This window comes from Embiotoca jacksoni, unplaced genomic scaffold (assembly GCF_022577435.1).
Source record: "Embiotoca jacksoni isolate LCO1_2020_lvr unplaced genomic scaffold, fEmbJac1.0.p SCAF_9, whole genome shotgun sequence".
Taxonomy (NCBI): Eukaryota; Metazoa; Chordata; class Actinopteri; family Embiotocidae; genus Embiotoca; species Embiotoca jacksoni.
This window is the reverse complement of record NW_027185447.1, coordinates 14,370,153-14,389,317: the sequence shown is the minus strand read 5'-3', so window position 1 is coordinate 14,389,317 and position 19,165 is coordinate 14,370,153. Positions and strand designations below refer to the sequence as shown.

Genomic DNA, 19,165 nt, shown 5'->3' with positions numbered 1-19,165 from the left:
CTTGAAACAATTTTCTGTCTTAGCCTCATTGAAAAGCCAAATACCAAAACGTTTGTGGGACATTCAGAACACTTCACTCCCTCTGTTCTAACGACATCTGGCCCCTAATTTAAGCTGCCAGCTGTTGCAGAGGTCTGACGATTTGCTCTCAGTAAAAGGAAAACTCACGAAAGTTATGCTTTTCAGGACATTTAACGATTCCTCTCATTTTTCATAACTTTTCCTAGGTGTGAAACTTACTTTCCAGGATTGGGTTTTCAAAAAATGTCAGGACCCTGGCCATGTTTCCATGGTAACAGTCAGTGAAAGCTGCTGACCAGTGTTTCCTTGGCAATAATCACTGATACCTGCAGACCAGTGTTTCTACGGTAACCATAGGTGACATCTGCTGACCAGTGGTAACGAAGGACAAGATAAAGAGTAAAACAAGGCTCATAATTTGCGGTTAGCAAACATCAACAGAGGGGGAAAAAAAAAGAAAAAAAAAAGGTTAGAGACAGCAAAAACTCCTTTGGGAAGCAGTGACAACATCGTCTGTTGTTTTCATTTGCCCAAGGAAACTTATGCTTACTGACAAATTAGCAAAAGTATTGAGCCCTGCCACATTAGAAAGCACTACATTGGGATTTTTTTTTTTACTGGAAACTGTGATTTTTCCAGGTAAAATCTCCTTATAACTGTTAAAGTTTTCCAGAAGACAAAAAAATGTTTTTGCTGGAATGTGTGGAGCTCAGCGGTATGATGTGATTCATCAGTCAGTCATGTTTTTTCATATCTTTCGTAGAGTTTAAACTTGCCCAAAATTAATGGCAAATCTGTTCCTCTCAAGACAGCAAAGAACTAGACCTCTTTAGCAAATTCTTAATTTAGACATTTATCTGAAGTCTGACTATAAGTTAAATCTCGGCCACAGTTAAAAGTGTAGCTTCATGAAACTGGCCCGTGGTACAAAGCATTGCGTGTTCTCATTTTCATTTTGCTATTTAAATACATCTGTTCACATTCAGCCTTCCCATGGCTGCATATTAGCTACATGTTCCAACATGCCATTTTGTTTTATCAAGTTTTCTTCATTGAGAAGTCAATCTTTTGTGGCTTTGTGAGATTTTAAGCCTCAGAATAAATCCACTGACATTAGGAATGGATTGCAATGCCAGAGTCAGACCAGGAAATATGGTCTAGGAAGCAATCCAGCGGGTCACTGTTACTCACCGCCAGCCAGTAAGAGAGAGATAAGGAAATAATCAAAACAGAGAGGCGAGGGCCAACTTCAGCCAGACTGCACTGACAGATGGGTTCCCACTTTTATTCTTTGGTACCACTCCTCTCTTATTTTATCCAAACCAACCAACGCACTCCCTGTTGATATGTGCTGGCTTTTGGAGACTGCTTAGTCCTTTTTAACCTTTCTGATACTTTAGCGCTTAGTATACAATAAAGCAAAAGAACACCTCGCAAGCCTAAACTCCCTTATCTCTAGTTTCTTATCTCTCATTAGTTTTGGCCTGTGATGAGTGTTGGGGCTTTGCAGGGAGAGGATTATCTATTGAAATATGGTTTCATTTTGGGAAGACTTTATCAGCAAAGCTATTTAAATTTTGATAATGACGAACGCTGTAAATCCCCTAAGTGCGCTTGTACTGCAGTGTACACACTGCACAACAGTACGCAGCAGGTGGTAATCATTGTGTAATCACTCAAACAACAGTACACATCCAAGCTCCTCAGCCTCCAGCCACTCCCCAGGCAGCCCAGCCCCTGATATTTGCTGGGCTTATGATTTGTTCTGGGATCTAAGCAATAAGTATAGCCTCCTCGTGGCCTTGTAGCAAGATTGAATTGCAGAAACATGTTGCACCTGGTGCAGCAAGAAGGACAAGGGGAAGCAGCAACACTGTCTGTATTCACTATCTGATGGCTGCAATCTTATTGAAAATCTGATAATGATATTTGGTGAGCTTAATGGTTTCCCTCTGCAGGCGACAATCAGTCTCACTCAATCCTGTTTTCGTACCCACTGCTCCCCATCCCCCCTTCTCTTTTTCATCTTCTGCCTCACTTTCACAGCGTGCGGCTGACAGAGAGGCATGATATACAGCTGCTTCGCTCAGTTTTAGAACCCACGGCGCAACATCATTTTCCCTCTGCATTTGTTTTTCAAGTAGAATTAGTGTCTGCGTTGGTGAATAATCAATGAGAATCACTGCAGGTGATCAACACAAGCCTGTCCGCTTGTTATGTTTATTCTACGGCTACGTTATACTCGGATTCAGCTGGTGAAAGGCAAGTCTGAAGCTGGTAGGGATTCTTTTAGTTGTTGAAGGACACTTCAGCAGGACAGGTGTTAATGTGACACAGGCTTGAACTGGGACTATGTCGTTAAAGAAAAATCGTTCTCCTCATTACACCCACTGGTCCTTTACAGTAAAGGTATGATGCTAATATGTGCTATCTTTCCAGAGTCTCTCTCTAACATGAGGCTGTAATGATCCAATTTGCCCACAGGCAATGTTAAAATTTAATCTAATGTGTTCTAATGGAGTCTTACAGACTTTACTGAAAGACAGTGAGCTGCATCTACAGCCACATCTATCTGCTGTTGTGGCCGACTTTAAGCAGACATTTTATTAGGAGTTTCTCCAGAAGCATGAACAATACATCACTTCCACTGAAATACCTGGAGGCTTTCAAGCCACATTGGCATTTTCATTGAAACACATTTGCAATAATTAACAGAGCTAGCTTTTTTATTGTGATTAATAATGGAGTAGAAGATAGCATTATTGAGCCGCACTTTAAACTGCACTCATTAAACTGACTTTCTTGAATGCACCAACTGAGACTACTAAGCAGGACCATGGAAAGGTCAATGTGATCATTATGTAATTTATCTGGCGAATGATTATGAAATGATCTAATAAGAATGATTTCTAATGACAAGTATGAGAGTGACACCTCCTTCTCTTGAGCTAAACTATCTATGTAATTGTAAAAATGACGATCTATTTCAGAGCTGGAATACCACCAAAACATGTCATTTAAATCGTTTCTTGTTCCAGAAAACAATACTGGTAAGAATACCAAAGTCCATCACGTTTGATTTATTTGTTCTGTACTTTATTTGTATTTCCACATTTTAGATTTATAAAAAACAATATGTTTCACGTTTTACACTCCTACAACTGAGTTATAGTTTGTTTTTTGTTTTTTTTACAGATTAACAATCTGAGCCTTTATAAAACTGAATGCATGTTTAAACATCAAACCAGTGGTTCAAAAACTTTTTGAGTTGGGGACCCCTTATAAAAAAAAAAAAGTCTAGTTGGATCCCCTTGTCACTTCTGATGTCTACGAATTGTTAGAAGTAGTGATGGGCATTTAAAGCAAAAACAATGTTTGATATTCGCTGTAAATGGTGTAAACTTGAGCTCAACAAATGACATCAAACTTGTAAAACCCTCACCATGGACAAACCTAATGAGAAGGATGTCTTTAGCTATCGGCTGTTGTTTGCTAGGCACGTCCATCATCGAACTTTCTTTGTCCAGTGACAAAGCTAGCCATTGATGTTTGCTCTGTGGATGGACCGCCTGCTCAGTGCTTCACTCTCATTTGACTGTGCATAGTCGTGGTAGGCTTTGGTGATATGTTAGCTTTACCTGCGAGTTTTGATTACATCACATTTTCTTTTATCGTTTTTAAGAAGTTGCAGTAGACTTACATGTTTCTGCTATCTGCACCATATCATTTAATCTCGCAGCATCACACGTGTTTTATTTCAGCCTGGTAGTACTGTGTTTTTCTCCTCCTCCTTTTGTTTTTTAATGGCAGTTGGAAAACAGCTTTTAGGTGCATTAGGTGCCAAAGTCTGGCAGCAGTAACGCATTATGCTACCAGGCACTCATAAAAAAAAGGTAAATAAGATACAAGAGTTATATAAACCATTAGATTTTTTATTTTTTTTCAATGACTATTCAGATTTTGTTTAACTTATGACACATTCTTAATTAGAAGTTCCACCAAAAATGGATTTCTAATTTCCAACCACATTTACCTTGTGGCAGCTAAGATGCTTCTTTGAGTATGTTTTGCTGATAATCATTTTAGTCTTTGATTTATAAAAGGAGTCTTTATTTGTTCCTGAATAGCTATACTGACTTAAAAATTGTTCCACCATTCGGGGCATTGGGACTCCCACAAGGTATCTTTTTTAAGACATCCTTTTCGAGACTAAGTTATGCATTTCCACGTGTGCAGCACAAACTAGAACTCAATAAAACCTTTTGACAGTTTTGTACCCTCATCTGCTTCACTACAAATTCAATTTGAATACAGTATTTTTCCTCCTGTGCAGGAAAAGACTTTTGAAGCAGGGGGCAAAGTTGGGAATGGTTTTGGAAGACCAACTATCTATTCTGCTACCTTCAGCACTCAATACCTTCATGATTAAAGCCAGTCTATTTTATTGATTGAAAAAGAAGGACAAAAAATCCGGAACATTTCTACTCTGCAGTCTCCGCTTCTCCGTCGGTAAAAGTGGTGGAAAAGCTTGATCATGTCCAGGCAATTTGGGTGGAGGGGGCCTCTCCTGTTGCACTGAGTGACTTTGGCCATGCTCTGTTACCTCATCTCATCAGCTGGGAAAGTATTTGTGCTTGTAGCTCCAGAGAAGGCGGCCGCGAGTTAAATTGAGTTACCTGTTCAGAGATGGTTTCATTTTCCACGGATGGCCCCGGAGATCCTTGATGGAACTGCTAACTGCTCATCACCCGTCATGTCCCCCCGGTGTCTGTCGGAGCAGAGAGCAGTGAGAGGCGACAGCGGTGTGGCTCAGGTGGCACGGACAGCTGGCTGCAGGATCCATCACACTATCTCAACTGCAGAGTGCATTCAGATAAACCTGCTCCGCATAGACATGGCTGTTTCTATCTTTCACCTATGTGAAACGACATTCAGTGTCTCTACTTGCCATCTCTCTTTTTTTTTTTTTTTTTTTTTTTATAATAAACCGACACAAGCTGCACTCTTACGCAACCTACTGTTTTATCAACTTCTTTGCAGAACAGAAAAGGCCACGCATGAGGACACACGCATACATGCAATCAGGCATTTCAGATGATAAATGGGGAACAGCTTCCCTGAGCAATAAGGTAATGATTAACTTTATGGCTGTGACTTATGAGATGTCTATATTGTGTATGTTAATCCTTATTGATCGGGGAATAATGGGTTTTCTACGATATGTCAATCTACCATAAGTAATATGGAAGGGGAAGAGGCTAGAGGCTTGACTCATGTCCCGTCTGTCTATGTTGATAACAACAGGGCAGGAGATGAAAGGCGGAGAGGAGAGGTGTAAAGAACTGATGTGAGGAGATACAAGCCGAGAGGATAAACGAAAGGAGAGAAGTGAATGATGAGAGAAAAGGAGGCAAGAAGCAAAGGAAGGTTTAGTGAACGAGCAGAGAGGAGGGACAGAAGAGGAGATCTGGGAACAGATGAGAGAAACAAGAGATGCCAAAACCGAGGAATAGAGGAGAACGGAGATGAGAAGATAACAGATAAAAGAGCAGGGGAAGAGCAGACAGCCTGCCACCCCACAGTCACGTCACACAATTTATTATGTTCTGGCCCATAATGTTTTATAGCACAATCACTGATAGCACAGTAGTCAGTAGCGATCTCATTTCACAACCCATATCCTTCAGTAATGTGAACACAAAGGGAGCAGCAGAGCCATTAACAGTGTCCAGTACTCTTCCACTGCTACTCATGCATAATTGGCTTGCATGGAAGGAAGCAAAAAAGGGTAAACAGCAAGCAATCATATTAACTCCTGTGAGTCCTAATTGAAATCCGTTAACAATCAACACAGATAATAGAGGATGAGGAGACATGGGGCAGTTCATACCCCAAGCGCTCTCTCCTGCATGCTGCTCTGATGCGCATGAAGACATGGGTTTGGATTATAATCAAGATTTATGCTTGTGCTCCCTGGTCACGTAGCCACACATCTGCACAAGTGAGCATCTAGGTGAGATTTCACCTCAGTCAGTTCTGGTTTCTTACCACTTTACACTGTGTAAATTAAGTGGGTTTGAAATATAAAAATGTGCAGAGCTGTAAATGTTATGATAAACGTAATCAACACAATAATCCAAGGAATGAAGAAGAGATCCATACCACTCGCATTTCTGTCTATTAAATATAAAGCTGCAGCCAGAAGCCAGTTAATTAGCTAAGCATAAATACTGGAGGCAATGGGAAACAGTTAGCCTGGCTCTGTATAAGTTTAACTTCTTTAATTTGTTTGATTCCTCACAAAAACTGAACTGTTTGATTCCTAAATAATATCGTTTTTTTTCCACATCCAAGCGAAAACAAAACGTAAAATCACAGTGTTGTTTTAACGTTTTGTTTTTGCTTGGATGCGGAAGAAACTATATAATCTTGAATTAGTGAATTTCAGAAGTACCAAGGGGAAGATCTTTTTACCTTGGCGAGGGTGGCGTTGATCTTATCTAATTCTTAGTAAGAAAGCAAATAATTACATTTCCAGAAATTACTACTTATTGATGAGTGTGTGCTTGCAATAGCCTTCACTACGAATTATATAATTACCATTTAAGTATGATAACTCTTCAAGCATGTTTCATTTTAGTTACTTTCATTGTTACTTTCCTTATTTTTCAGTTCTATTGAGCTAGTATTTTTTTATTTATTTGTATTCTATTTACTCTTACTCTATTCTTGATAAAGCTTTTATTTTGGAATATAGGTACTGAAGCTGCTATAGGCCTATGTTGTTACTTTTAAAAAAAGATTAGAAGATGTTTTTAATGTGGTATTTCTAATTTGGTTTCCTTGCTGTTCTTTTGTGACTGTAAAATGTCATATGGTGATTTTACACTTAAATTAAAATGGAAGACAACTGAATGTATTTTGTAGCACGAGTAATGGTGATAGAGGAAGAGAAGGAGTGCAGTGGACGCCTTAGCGTTCCAGTTGAGTCTTAAACCACTAGATGGTGTGCTTGTCTCTTCACAATTACAATACACTACATCTAAGAGATGGGTTGAGTGGAAAAAAAATGTCTCACTGGAGATGGAGTCATATTCTCTTGAGGCGTGCTTTGTGTGCGACAAAGATTATGCAGCAAAAAAAAAAAAACAATAACCACCCATCTCGCCAGGTTTTGGTGGGTTTCAATAGATATTCTCAAAGAATGCAATGAAATCACTATGAATATAGAGCATATGGAGCAGCTGAGCAGCTCCTTTGCGACAGGCAAACAATATCATACTGTCTGAAACTCCTTTTCAACAAAGAGCTCATCCAGTCTGAGAATTCACACCGGGAGAGAGAAGAAATACAACCCCTTCTCTGGGCACCGACTCATTCATGTTTGAGAAACTGGCTGCCAGCTATGCTAACAAAACACTGTTGGAAGATAAAATTCATTCTGAACTAGGGTGCATATGGGCAGGTTCTAGGGTTCACCACTGGTAGACAGAGGCATTGCTGGGTTTGCAGAGCTGCTGCTGGATATTTCAATGCATTGATGGGGGCAGTATAAGGCTGGCTCATCCTACCCTGTCAAATATTTATTCAATGAGTAACAGAGTTTGACATTTATTTCTCTGTCTTCCATTCATTTCAATTTATCTTTCAAATCACATTACAGCATGTTTTAGGATTTTGTTAACATATTTTTCATTTCAAGATTTACACTGCAGTGTTTTTCACTCTGATGTTTGTGATGTATTCTTGAGACAGATATTTTAGTGTTATTTGTTTCATGTTGTTTTCCTGTGTTCATCATTGCTGCTGCACATCTTTGTCAGGATACTCTTTAAATAGAGAACAACTCACACACATTTTTTGGGCCAAGGAATTATTTTCACATAAAGAGGAAGAAGAATAACAGAGGAAGAACCTCAATACATTTCCGCATTCCTGTGTTTCTTTCATGTTCAACAAAAATACTCTTCTAGCATCTGAGAATATGAAGCTGTATATTATTGACTCTTAGTGAGCTTCGCTGCTTCTCAAGGGCAAGATAAGAGCAGACATTTCCCTATACTAAAATGTATTTCTTTTTTTCTATTTTCCGTCCTCCACAGCAGATGGTTAAAGAGAAAATCACTTTCTGCTGGGGGCAGGATGCATCGGGTCAGGGTTTAAGCTTTGAGGTCCACTCTGAACCTGGCTGATTTGACAGGACTATTTTGCACATACTGGGTCTAATCAAATATATGAGAAAGAAGGAGGCGGGATTTGCAAAACAGCTTGACACAAAGATACTGACTAGATTAAGGATTTTACAGAGCAGCAGGCTGGAGCCACACACTCCAGGGTGAGTACAGACCCACACGGGAACATGCAGAGACAAATGGAGACTCACAAAAAGATTTTCAGTTCACTGTGAGGAAAAAAAAAATGAAGAAGGTGTTAACATTGACATTTCTAAGGACCTCATTTGGTTGAAACTACCCAGATAATTACTGTATGATGAAAGACAATCAGCAGAAAAGAGCAAAATTAATTGTCTTACAATTTAAGTGAAGAAGCTGCATACAAACTCGACTATATTTCCGTCTTGTTTACCTCATTACGTTTTGATTGAGTTGATCTCCGAGGTCAATGGCAAAAGATTGCCCGCACAAATGATGGATCCCTTTAAAGAATGTAGGTCAGTACTGAAAACAATAAGGTACTGAAATGTTTAAATTATGTCAACAGCAGCAAAACAAGTGCGGTTTGGGAAAAAGAGCATGTTCCCTGCACAATTACACTGCAGCTAAAAACAAAGCAAGTGACATCCTTTTGGCACACTGCTATACCTTATCTAAAAGCCTCATATGCCAAACCGTGAATCATTACCAGCTTATGCGGATGAACACTTTGGTTTATAGGTCGTATGTGATCCATTTACAATTGGGGACTTAGAGAAAAACACAACATTAACGACTGGAGCAGCTCATTCAACATCAACAACAACAACAACAACGGGAGTGTTATATACCCTAAAACAATCAATGAAACATGAATAATTAAACAGCTGTCCAGATAAAGGCTATCTTTACAGTAGGGCAAAGTTCAATTTACAGGAAATAAGGCTAATACTTTCAGGCCGAATGAGCCACAATATAAGCCCACATGAATATAACACCTACAAGGGGTGCCTGTTTAAAATGCCTCTCTAACATATCTCAAATGTTCATGTGTGGGTGTATATATTTCTTACATGTTGCAGCCAAGCTGATGACTAGCCTTGGGACAAGATTGTGTGTAATGCCACAATGCCAAAGATGGCGATTTCATTTCAACACAAATGCATGCAAATGTGGTTTTTTTTTTCACCCTTAATTCTTTTCTAAAACACTGAGGAGGAATTTTTTTTAAAGCGGTCTCTGACTTCAACTCGACATTCCCCTTCAGTTTTGTGCATCCACATCTGCCCCCATCAGCCCTCCTTCTGAGAAGTGAACCCCATCCAGTGAGCCTGAATCCATAGGGAATCAACTGTGCTTCTGCAGAGTGAGTGAGTGAGTGAGTGGGAGTCAGTCAAAGCCCCAAGCACTTATAAGGAGGGAGGTGGAGGGTTGGGGCTAGCAGTGAGGAGGTGGCTGCTGGAAGGCAAAGCTAATTCACTGTGACAGAAATCAGAGCTGTCAGGACCACCATGACCAAGCAGCATGGACAGCATATATCCAGTCAAACCCACAGCCGAGGGAAAGGAGGGATGTCAGGGACTCAGAGAGAAAGGAGCGGATGTACTGCATAAGGCACTTAGAGAGAGAAAGAGTGTGTGTGTGTGTGTGTGTGTGTGTGTGTGTGTGTGTGTGTGTGTGTGTGTGTGTGTGTGTGTGTGTGTGTGGGCAAAATCTATCCACTCAAAACCACCAAAATTTGAAACAACACAGTAATGAGGGACACAGGTCAGAAAAGACCTTCAAAGTCGGAAAGACTTTCAATACGAAAAGCCTTCAAAATGCACCAAAGATGAACAGGGATGGACCGGATTCGCCAAACTCAAGCTGACAGGTGAACTTAGAACAATAAAGAAAACCAACACCCACACAGAGTCACACAAATAAAAAATAAATAAATAAATAAATAAAAATAAAAAATAAAAAAAAGGAAAAATACAGTGGGCAAGTTTCAGTCCTCTGGGATTATTGGTGAAAGGTTACCGCACATGTAATATTCATGGAGAAAGCTCCTTGGCTCACTAATCTATTACTAAATTAAACACTGAAAATTGAATGTGATCGAATATTAATATTATATGATATTGTGGGGGGGAAAAAAAAACCTGATATTGTTTAGAAACGGAGAAAGGGGGACAGCAGAAAGCTCAGCCACCAGCATCATTACTCAATGACGAGAGGGAGACACTAGGCTGGTCTCGAGATGACACAAAGGAGGAGGAGGGGGGGGATTGTGGGAGATTAAGTGAGCTCTGTGCTGTTTGTTATACACGGCAAAAAGCACGCAGGATGTTTGTTGAGCGGCACTCTCATTTGGGACGAGGAGAAAGCCGGTAGGGGGACCTTAAACTTGGCCGAGGAGAAAAGGCGAGAGAAGTGTATTATTCTTTGAGCGCCTCGGGAGGAGGATCCGGGAATAAGATAAGGATTAGACAGCGATGTTGCGGGTATTCATTGATGAGATAAAACTTCGAAAGAGAGAGAGAAAAAAAATACTAGAAAGTTAGGGAGTCTCGTGTTGTCGCTAAGCAGTTTATTTGGGATTTGTGGTTCGAGAGGTTTTTTTCTTTTTTCTTTCTTGTTTTGGAGGGGAGAGTGGGATTAACTAAGCGAGCCAAATTGCTCACTTGTCTGGAAGTGTGGTGTGAACTTTGTTCTTTCTGCCCTCAGATTCAGACACATTTTACGAGCCAGTAGCGCAAAATCCGTTTGTGCTGATCCGTGACGATGTTCAAATACAAGTCAAACGGTATCAACTGAGAAGGAACATCTTCAGGTAAAGTATTTACTTCCTTGTGTATTACATTTTCACACTAAACTTTTCATTATGCGTTTAAAAGTTTTAATGAGTTGGGGCCGAGCTAATTAGTCAATTAACAATAAATTAATCAGCCACTATTAATCATTTGTTGCTGTTGTTGTTGTTGTTGTTTTTTAAGAAAAGAATTCCACAGCTCTCTTTACAGCTTTCACTATTTAGTTATAAATGATAGCAAAGTGAATATGTTTTTTTTTTTTTTTACTGATAATGCAATTCCCGTAACTTTGGACTTCGGGAAAAATGTGAGGGACATTTTTCACTCATTTTTCAGACATTATTTAGACCAAATGTACAATCAATTAATAAAATAAAATAATCAACAAAAATAACACTGATTACTCTAAAAACAAACTGTACTGCTTCTTTAAGCCCAGTTCAGACCAAAGATTTACGACAAGATGAAACTGTTTCAGAACATTGCAGGGAAAAGTTGCAGCAGCGTGAACTGGCCCGTCTTAGATTGACTAAAGCCGGTCACCACTGGGCAGTTTTAGAAATTGCTGAGTTTTGGACCATAGAAACAGAGGATCACCATACCATTTTATTTGAGGAGCAGCTCTGTCTGAAGATCATGGTATAAATTTGCATAAGCCCCCTGCATATTCTGTTGAAGCCCCCACAGGCATCTTCAAATTCTTAACCCTCTCCTCATTCTTGTTTTAAAATGCTACAAATCACACGAAACAGCCTGAAAAGCCGGTAGTTAAAATGGTACAGAGTCGTTGCTGTAGAAGCCTTTGCTGTAAACTGACACGCTTCAGAATGTTGCAGACTGATGATTTGCAGGTCGTTGCAGGTTTCAAATAATTTTGTTGCTAATCTTTGGTCTAAACTTCTAAAAAAAAAAAGAAGAAAAAAATCTGAGGTGAATATTTCTCATATTTCTTTTTGGAAGATAAGATTTTCTTCCTGCAGGGCAAAAAACGATCAGTGGCTCTTCATCTTTTGCCATCGATACTGAGGGCTCCTGTAAGGCATTAACCTTGTGCTCATCTTATATGTCTGCTGAATAGCTCAAAGCTCAAACAGAAATAGCTGTCTAATATATCATGCTGTTTCTTATTGGATTCTTATCCAACCAGGGGCAGCCAGAGGGTATAGAAACCTTGAAGGGCCTGACTTCCAGAAATATGACCTGTGGACAGTATCCAGGCCTTTTCTTGCTGCTGCTCGGTCTCCTCCACGGCTCCGAGGAGACCTGTCCATCCATATGCCTCTGTGTATCTGACACAGTGAGCTGCAGCTCCAGCGGTCTGACCAGGCTATCTTCGTCGCTGCCCACCTTCTCTGTCACCCTCGACCTCAGCCACAACCACCTGACCTGGCTGAGTCCAGGCAGCTTCAACAAGATGCCCAGATTGGAAAACCTCCAGATGGCCCACAATCAACTCAGCACCCTGAGTCATGGCGTGTTCAACAACGCCTCCGGCCTCAGGCACCTTGACCTGTCTTCCAACAAGCTGCTTGTGGTAGAGCAGCACTACTTCCAGGGGCTGTGGAGGCTGGAGGAGCTCCTCCTCTTCAATAATAAAATCGCGCAGGTGGAGGCCGGCACACTGGGCGGTCTGAGCAGCTTAAAAAAGGTCTACTTCAGCCTCAACCAGATCACACACTTCCCGTTCTTCTCCATCCAGGATCACAGTCATCCATTCTTGACCATGCTGGACCTCTCGTCCAACCGAATGACTCGTCTGCCATGGGAGGACGTGAAAGCTTTGCCTGGGTTGGTGCAGCGGGGGCTGTATCTCCACAACAACTCTCTGATCTGTGACTGCTCCATGTACAGCGTGTTCTGGCACTGGGATTTAAGGGGCTATGACTCAATAAGGGACTTCGCAGACGAGCATACCTGCAGCATCTACGGGGACCCGCGGGCGTCCATCCGTTTCCTGCGACATAACCGCTTCTTCCACAACTGCACTGTGGAAAAAACCATCTCGCAGCCAGTGACAGTTCTCCTCTCCAACGTGTTGGTCTCAGAGGGAGATCGAGTGCGTCTAGACTGCCAAACGTCCCTGAGTAGCACAGACCTCTCATTTACATGGCTCTCCCCAAACAAGGGGTATCTCACGGAGGCCAGCATTAATGACTCGCTAATTAGCCTATTTCCTAATGGTACCTTGGAGATCCAAGCAGCCAAGGTCAATGACTCGGGTCTGTATGTATGCACAGCTGTGGATATTAAACAGGCACTGAATGCAACTCGGGAGGTGAATGTGACGGTGCTGCTGCCTGCAGCGCAGTCATTCAACACTGGCTACACAACGTTGCTAGGCTGTATAGTCACCACAGTCGTCATCCTCGTGTACCTTTACCTGACTCCATGTCGCTGCACCTGCTGTAAACAGTCGAACCCGCCAGGTATCCCCATCGCAACCTACGACCCCAGCACCTTGTCTTCTGTCTTCTGCTCCTCCATAAGAGATCAGTCCAAAATCCAAACTAATAAGCACGTAGCGTTCATGGAGCCGATGATGAGTGAAGACGGAACAGAAGGGACTCCTGAAAGTTGCCCCTGAACAAAGTGGTTTTTTTTTTTTTCAAGTGGACACAGAAAACCTCTGGACAAATGGAAACCTTCTATTCAGGAACTAGCGGGGAGATGTTATTTGAGAGTGAACGCCATAAAAGAAAAAAGAACTTCATGTCTTTTTCCCGACTGCCGGCTGCAGCTAAAAGGCATTCTGGACAACAAAAAAAAGCAAAATCTCCTGTTCCAATCCTGCTCTTTTCTGTCATTTGGCCAGACCGTTGAAATTAAAGTTTCAAGTTTGGTTTATTACCCTCAGTGTACTGACAATGCCAAATCCCGGTAGAGCCATTATCTGTCCTAAAAATCAGCTAATAACTTCTCTGTATACTCAGGTACAGCACCAGGGGGAATATTTCTCTTAGAATCAGAGAATGAATCTGGCTCACTTCTCACACAACGGCTTTGGAGGTTCCAACAAAAATGCTGCAAGTGAATAACTGTATGGACTGTACTTCAGCTTGTGCATCTCTTTTTAGGAACTCCATAATTAGTGTGATAGAGATAGGCGTTATATATAGGCACAGCATCGACTAAAGATGGCTTTACAACTATTATCTTTTATAATTTGTAGCTTGAGCCTTAGGCGCCTAAAACTCTATCCAACCCTTGAAAACTTCAGTTTCCCATTTTCCAAATAAAGGCTTCAGTCCCTTTGGATCAACGACCTCCTATGCTGATCTAGTTTTAGTTTTGAAGGCAATTATTATTTCTGCAAACCTTTCAATGCGAAAGCGCCACCTTTTCAGCAAACATTCAAAAATCTATGCACCTCTGTTTTCTGATGGAGTGATCCATCATACATGTACATATCTCAAATAAACCTGTTGCGTTGATCTGGCAGCAAAAAAAACAAAACAGGGAGTCTCTCTCAGTGCTCTGCTTATCTGGCAAATAGAAAAGTTTCCAAATCAGCAGTGTCAACAAACCAAAAACAGACAGCAATTGGACTGTTCTTCAAAAACAGCATCTCTTTGATCCAACACAGCAGAGCACTTTGAACACTGCGGAACTAGCACAATCACTAAATTTGAACTGAAGTGATAAATTCTTCAAGCATCTCTGATGCAAACCCCAAGGGGACATTATTTTGTATGGCTTTGTTGTTGTTTTTATTCGGTGTAACATGGCTTAAATGACAGAATTACACACTGCAACAACGGACATGAAAGATGGTGAAGAAGGACTCGCATGCACTGCCACGAAGGAACATAAGTGTGTGGGATGGGAACATTAACTTGATGACATGAAAGACCAAAGACAGCACATGGGTGGATGAGGATGAAGGGATATTCAAAACGTGATGAGACAAAAGAGTCGCCTCGAAAGAAACAAATCAATTTCTTTAAGTCCTAGCATCCATACAACTTTCAGATTGTAGCTTAATCTTAATGTAACCACTGGGTGGGACTAAGGATTGCATCAAGATTGAATAGGATTAGGTGTAATCCTCGATATAATGTCAGAGAGAAGTCATCAGTAACTGCACATCTCACAAGGCAGAGCATGTCGTTGGAGTAGGGGCCTTTGATTATGTCTAAATCCTTAATTAAAACTTGACTCCTTTTAAGCCAGAGGAGACTGATATTGTTGAGCAATTTGAATGTAAATTCAGACGCAAAAAAAAAGGGGGATCTGGAATCGAACAAGCAACCGTGCATGAAAGTGGCTCTTCAACAGCAGCAACCTTCCATCACTATCAAACTCTCAAAGACTCAGCAAAAAAATGTTAGACTAAGAGAGCACAGTAATGCACCACTCTAATCACACTATTACTGTCTGGATATATTTAGTAAAGTTTCACATATTTTCACTGTGGTAAACAACATTTAAATTCCTGAACAAGGGCTACATAACATGTGGCTATGTGCCAGTGTGATGTAACGTCTTGTATTTGAGTCTGTCATGACTCGTTGTTTTCCCAAGACAGTGTACTAGAGACATTAAATGGTGTGATGAGTTGGAGTTAGGTTTTAGGAGATTACAACAGCGAGGATAAAAAACCAGGTGCTTTGTCGATTTCAGTGTTTTTAAATCCCTCTAATCTGGCTCTGACCTCTGACACAGCTGGGTGGGATTTATTGTTTTTGATGTGATTAACAGATAGGTTAAAACATAAAGGACATAATGTCAGCAGTGCGTGAAGGGCTTTCTGTTGCACAAAGGGAACCCATAGGTGACCCTGGTTATGTAAGCTCACCACTGGTTTAGGGACTCAACCTCAGTGTAGGCAGCATGTCAGAGTTAGGATGAGTAAAGTTAGTATTGCGATGCTATTTGGTATCCCGCATTTTCTTTTAACCTTGTGACAGCAAGCACTTCACTGATAATGGGAGACCTCAACAGTGCATTTTGAAAAATAGAAATAGAGGTACACAAGCACACAGTAAATGATCATTTTGCTCGATTAAAGTGTTGCACATTTTCCAGTTCATTTCAAACATGAGGAGGTAGCTGACAAACCATTTTATTTGTACTGACACGTTGATAGACTGTCCTAATAATTACCCTGTAAAATTAAAATCTAATTTCCAGTTTAAACAGAAAGGTGCAAGTCTATAAAGCTCGGCCTGTCTGCCTTTTGCAAATTATCCTGAGCTGCTCTAACAAATTACCCAGATTAAAGGAAGCATCCCTTGATGCTTGAAAACATACGCCCTTTTCCAAAGCAAAACACTCCATCCGGCTTCAATTAAAGCATGCACTTCCCTTTCCAGATTAATTGTTTTTCCTGTTTTGGCCGGGCTCCCAGGGATTCAAAATCATCTTCGTCAAGAATCTAATTACTGTGAAAGGGTAGTTTTATTCTGAATAGCTGAATTGCTTTCACGACAGTGGAAGGCTGCCATGACTGTCAACACAGGCTATTACTGAGCTGTCAAAGCAGTCATCAGGCAGGAGTGGAGGCATCCAGCTGTGGCAGATACATATGCATCTTACAGGGAGCTGTGACACCCACATACACAGACTCACGGGGGCCTGGTGTCACCTAAAACTGTTATTTCACTCTAACAGGATACTTTAGTTTGAATATGTTTGAATGCTTGAGAAACACACAAAGCATTAATTTCAGAGCAGCTCACCAACTGTGCGATACTATAGATCTTTTTTTAGGAGGTAGGTCGGTTGCGTTCAAAATAAGACTAAAATAAATGCAGACTGCTACACCAGACAACAGGCTGTTTATCATACCTCTGTGCTGAACATGAATGCGGGCCTTGGTCGGGGTTTTCAAAGCAGGATGAAGCAGCGGGATGTCTGACATGTCGCACAGGTGTCTGGTCTGGTGTCAGAGCACTGTGGGGGATAAAGCAAATAATTCTTTAATCAAATCTAAAGGTCTGTCACATTTTATAGCAAACAAATAAACGAGTCTATGCCGTGAGACACCGTGATCTAAGCCACTCAGACTCCTGGCTGACTATCTCTGGGGCAGTTATGTGCTTTAATAAGTGGAATTTATTTGGATATTATAAGGTTTGACAAGCACAATGACTCAACGTATTTTAACTTTTATATTGTGGCTCATGACCACTTTCTTTTTTTGCAGCATCCTCTTGTCGTTTTTATTCCTCCTCAGTGTTCAGTTCTTGTAATTTCTTCCACTGGCTTTATTGTATCATGTACTGGTGGCTCCCTTGTTATTATCTGTCACACATTTCTATTAAAAGAAGACCTCCCTTCAGAGGCAGTAGGGGTACGTTATCTACAATATGTTACAGTGTCAGTGGTGGCATGTACTCAACAATGTACTTTATGGTCCTATATATATATATATATATACATATATATATATATATATTTATTTTTTATTTTATTTTTTTTTAAAGCCTACCAGCAGCCTGACTCTGGGGATGTCATCGGTCTGTCCAGCAATTTGATCCAGTTTGAAACAACTATTTCAAGGACTGCCATTACATTTTCCACCGACACTCATAGCCAACTAGCTGTGGTGGTGATTTTTGATGAGATCCGAACCACTACTGGATGGATTGATATGAAATGTGGTGCACACATCCATGGGCTCCTCAAGATAAATTGCTAAATAACTTTGGTAGTCCAGATTTTTCATCAGTGGAGTAAATTTCTATTTGGTTTGTGACCAGATTCCTGCAAAAACTTAAAAAAAAAAAAACCCCATTTAACCTCAGCTGTGCGTTGTGTGTCGTGCTCATTAACAAATGCCAGAATGTTAACTAAGATGGTTGAGCGTGGCAAATATATTAATGGATTAACATGAGCATGTCAACTTTATCACTGTAAGCATGTGAGCATGCATATGTTAGCATGTTGCTCAAAGCTCTGCTGCGTCTAAGTGCAGCCTCACAGAGTTGCATGTGTGGTTGTAGATATTAGAGCCCGACCAAAACTTACTGTAATTTGTTGGGCCAAACCTCAGTCAGACTCTAGTAGTTTGGATATCACCATGTTAGTCATTTTTTGAATATTATTAGAGATATACGTGGCTGGTGTAGCCTCATAAATAATTACTGGATTTGATCTTTTCCCAAAACTTGCAATTTGTTTTAGTCACCTGCATTGCGTTGTGCATCCTACCACTCTGTAAAGTTTTACCTCCGTAAGGGCTTCATAAAAGCTGTCTTTTTCTCCCTGGTCAGGTGCTATTCTGAGACAATTTGGCCGCAAACTAAAAATTAAGAAAAACAACACTGTAAATTGGATTATTTCCATAATCGGAGGTGTTGAGGGGTGTAACAAGAGAAATAATACTTGTGTACTGTTACACTCACACAGGAGCTTGTTTCATTCTGGCTGAAAGCCCTACATCATGCAAAGGCACCTCTTCAGGAAACACCTAAACTCAGGGAACTCCACAGCTAACCGATTGACCAAGTTCTTGGTCAAGTTCTTGGTCAATTGGTCAACCTGCTTATCTCTTACCCTGTATGCTGTAATTCAATAAAATGTGTTTCTGTTCTATAAAAGGAATCAAAACAGATTATTATGTGCATAATGGGCACTTGAGGAGGAAGAAGTACTCAGACTTGATTTTTTTTTTTCAGTTAAGCAGAGGGGGAATTTACATTTTACTCAAGTAGGATTCTTAAATATAATTTTATTATATGGTATTTTACCCTTTTACTTAACCACATTTCAAAGGAAATAATATTTGACAATTACTAATCAGTCTACTTTTCTGAATATATGAGGGGTTTATGAAGTATAATCCAGCATTTTGCTATCAAATCAACCAGTAATGTGTAGCACAAGATTAGCACCACATATAGGTTACAACATTACATTTTTATATTAAATTATACAATGAATTATTAATAACAATAATAATACAAAGCTCTGCATGGATTGTTTCTGTATAATAGATGCTATTACCGTTGCCACTGTAAGCACATTTTAAAGATAATACTTTGGACAATGTTAATGCAGGACTTTCCCTTGTAATACAGTATATTATTACTTCTACGGATGCAAAGGTATTTCTACTGTAACTTTAGTAAAGGTCTGATTACTTCTTGTATTACTGGGTAACAATGTAGCAATATAAAAATACTTAGAAAAAGTAGCTCCTAGAAAAAGTTTAAAGTAGAAAAATTAGAAGTGTTTCTGAAGATAAATTGGCTC

At 40.3% G+C, this 19,165-nt stretch overlaps 1 protein-coding gene across 3 annotated transcripts; it reads left to right on the top strand.

Annotated features, from left to right (window-relative positions):
* The first annotated feature begins 10,497 nt into the window (after positions 1–10,497).
* On the top strand, positions 10,498–18,592 carry LOC138193370 (amphoterin-induced protein 3). 3 transcript variants are annotated; one of them, XM_069141368.1, is made up of 3 exons: positions 10,498–10,546; positions 10,884–10,989; positions 12,117–18,592. In XM_069141368.1, exon 3 carries the CDS (start codon positions 12,165–12,167, stop codon positions 13,551–13,553), a length of 1,389 nt encoding a protein of 462 aa, XP_068997469.1. In that variant the 5' UTR covers positions 10,498–10,546; positions 10,884–10,989; positions 12,117–12,164; the 3' UTR covers positions 13,554–18,592. The 3 variants fall into 3 exon arrangements, with proteins under 3 accessions (XP_068997469.1, XP_068997470.1, XP_068997468.1); XM_069141369.1 differs by lacking the exon at positions 10,498–10,546 and adding an exon at positions 10,566–10,660; XM_069141367.1 differs by lacking the exon at positions 10,498–10,546 and having other exon boundaries at positions 10,566–10,989.
* Positions 18,593–19,165: the final 573 nt, after the last annotated feature.

Excerpts from the sequence above, each read along its gene's own strand:
- LOC138193370 (XM_069141368.1), top strand. The coding sequence starts at position 12,165 with ATGACCTGTGGACAGTATCCAGGCCTTTTCTTGCTGCTGCTCGGTCTC.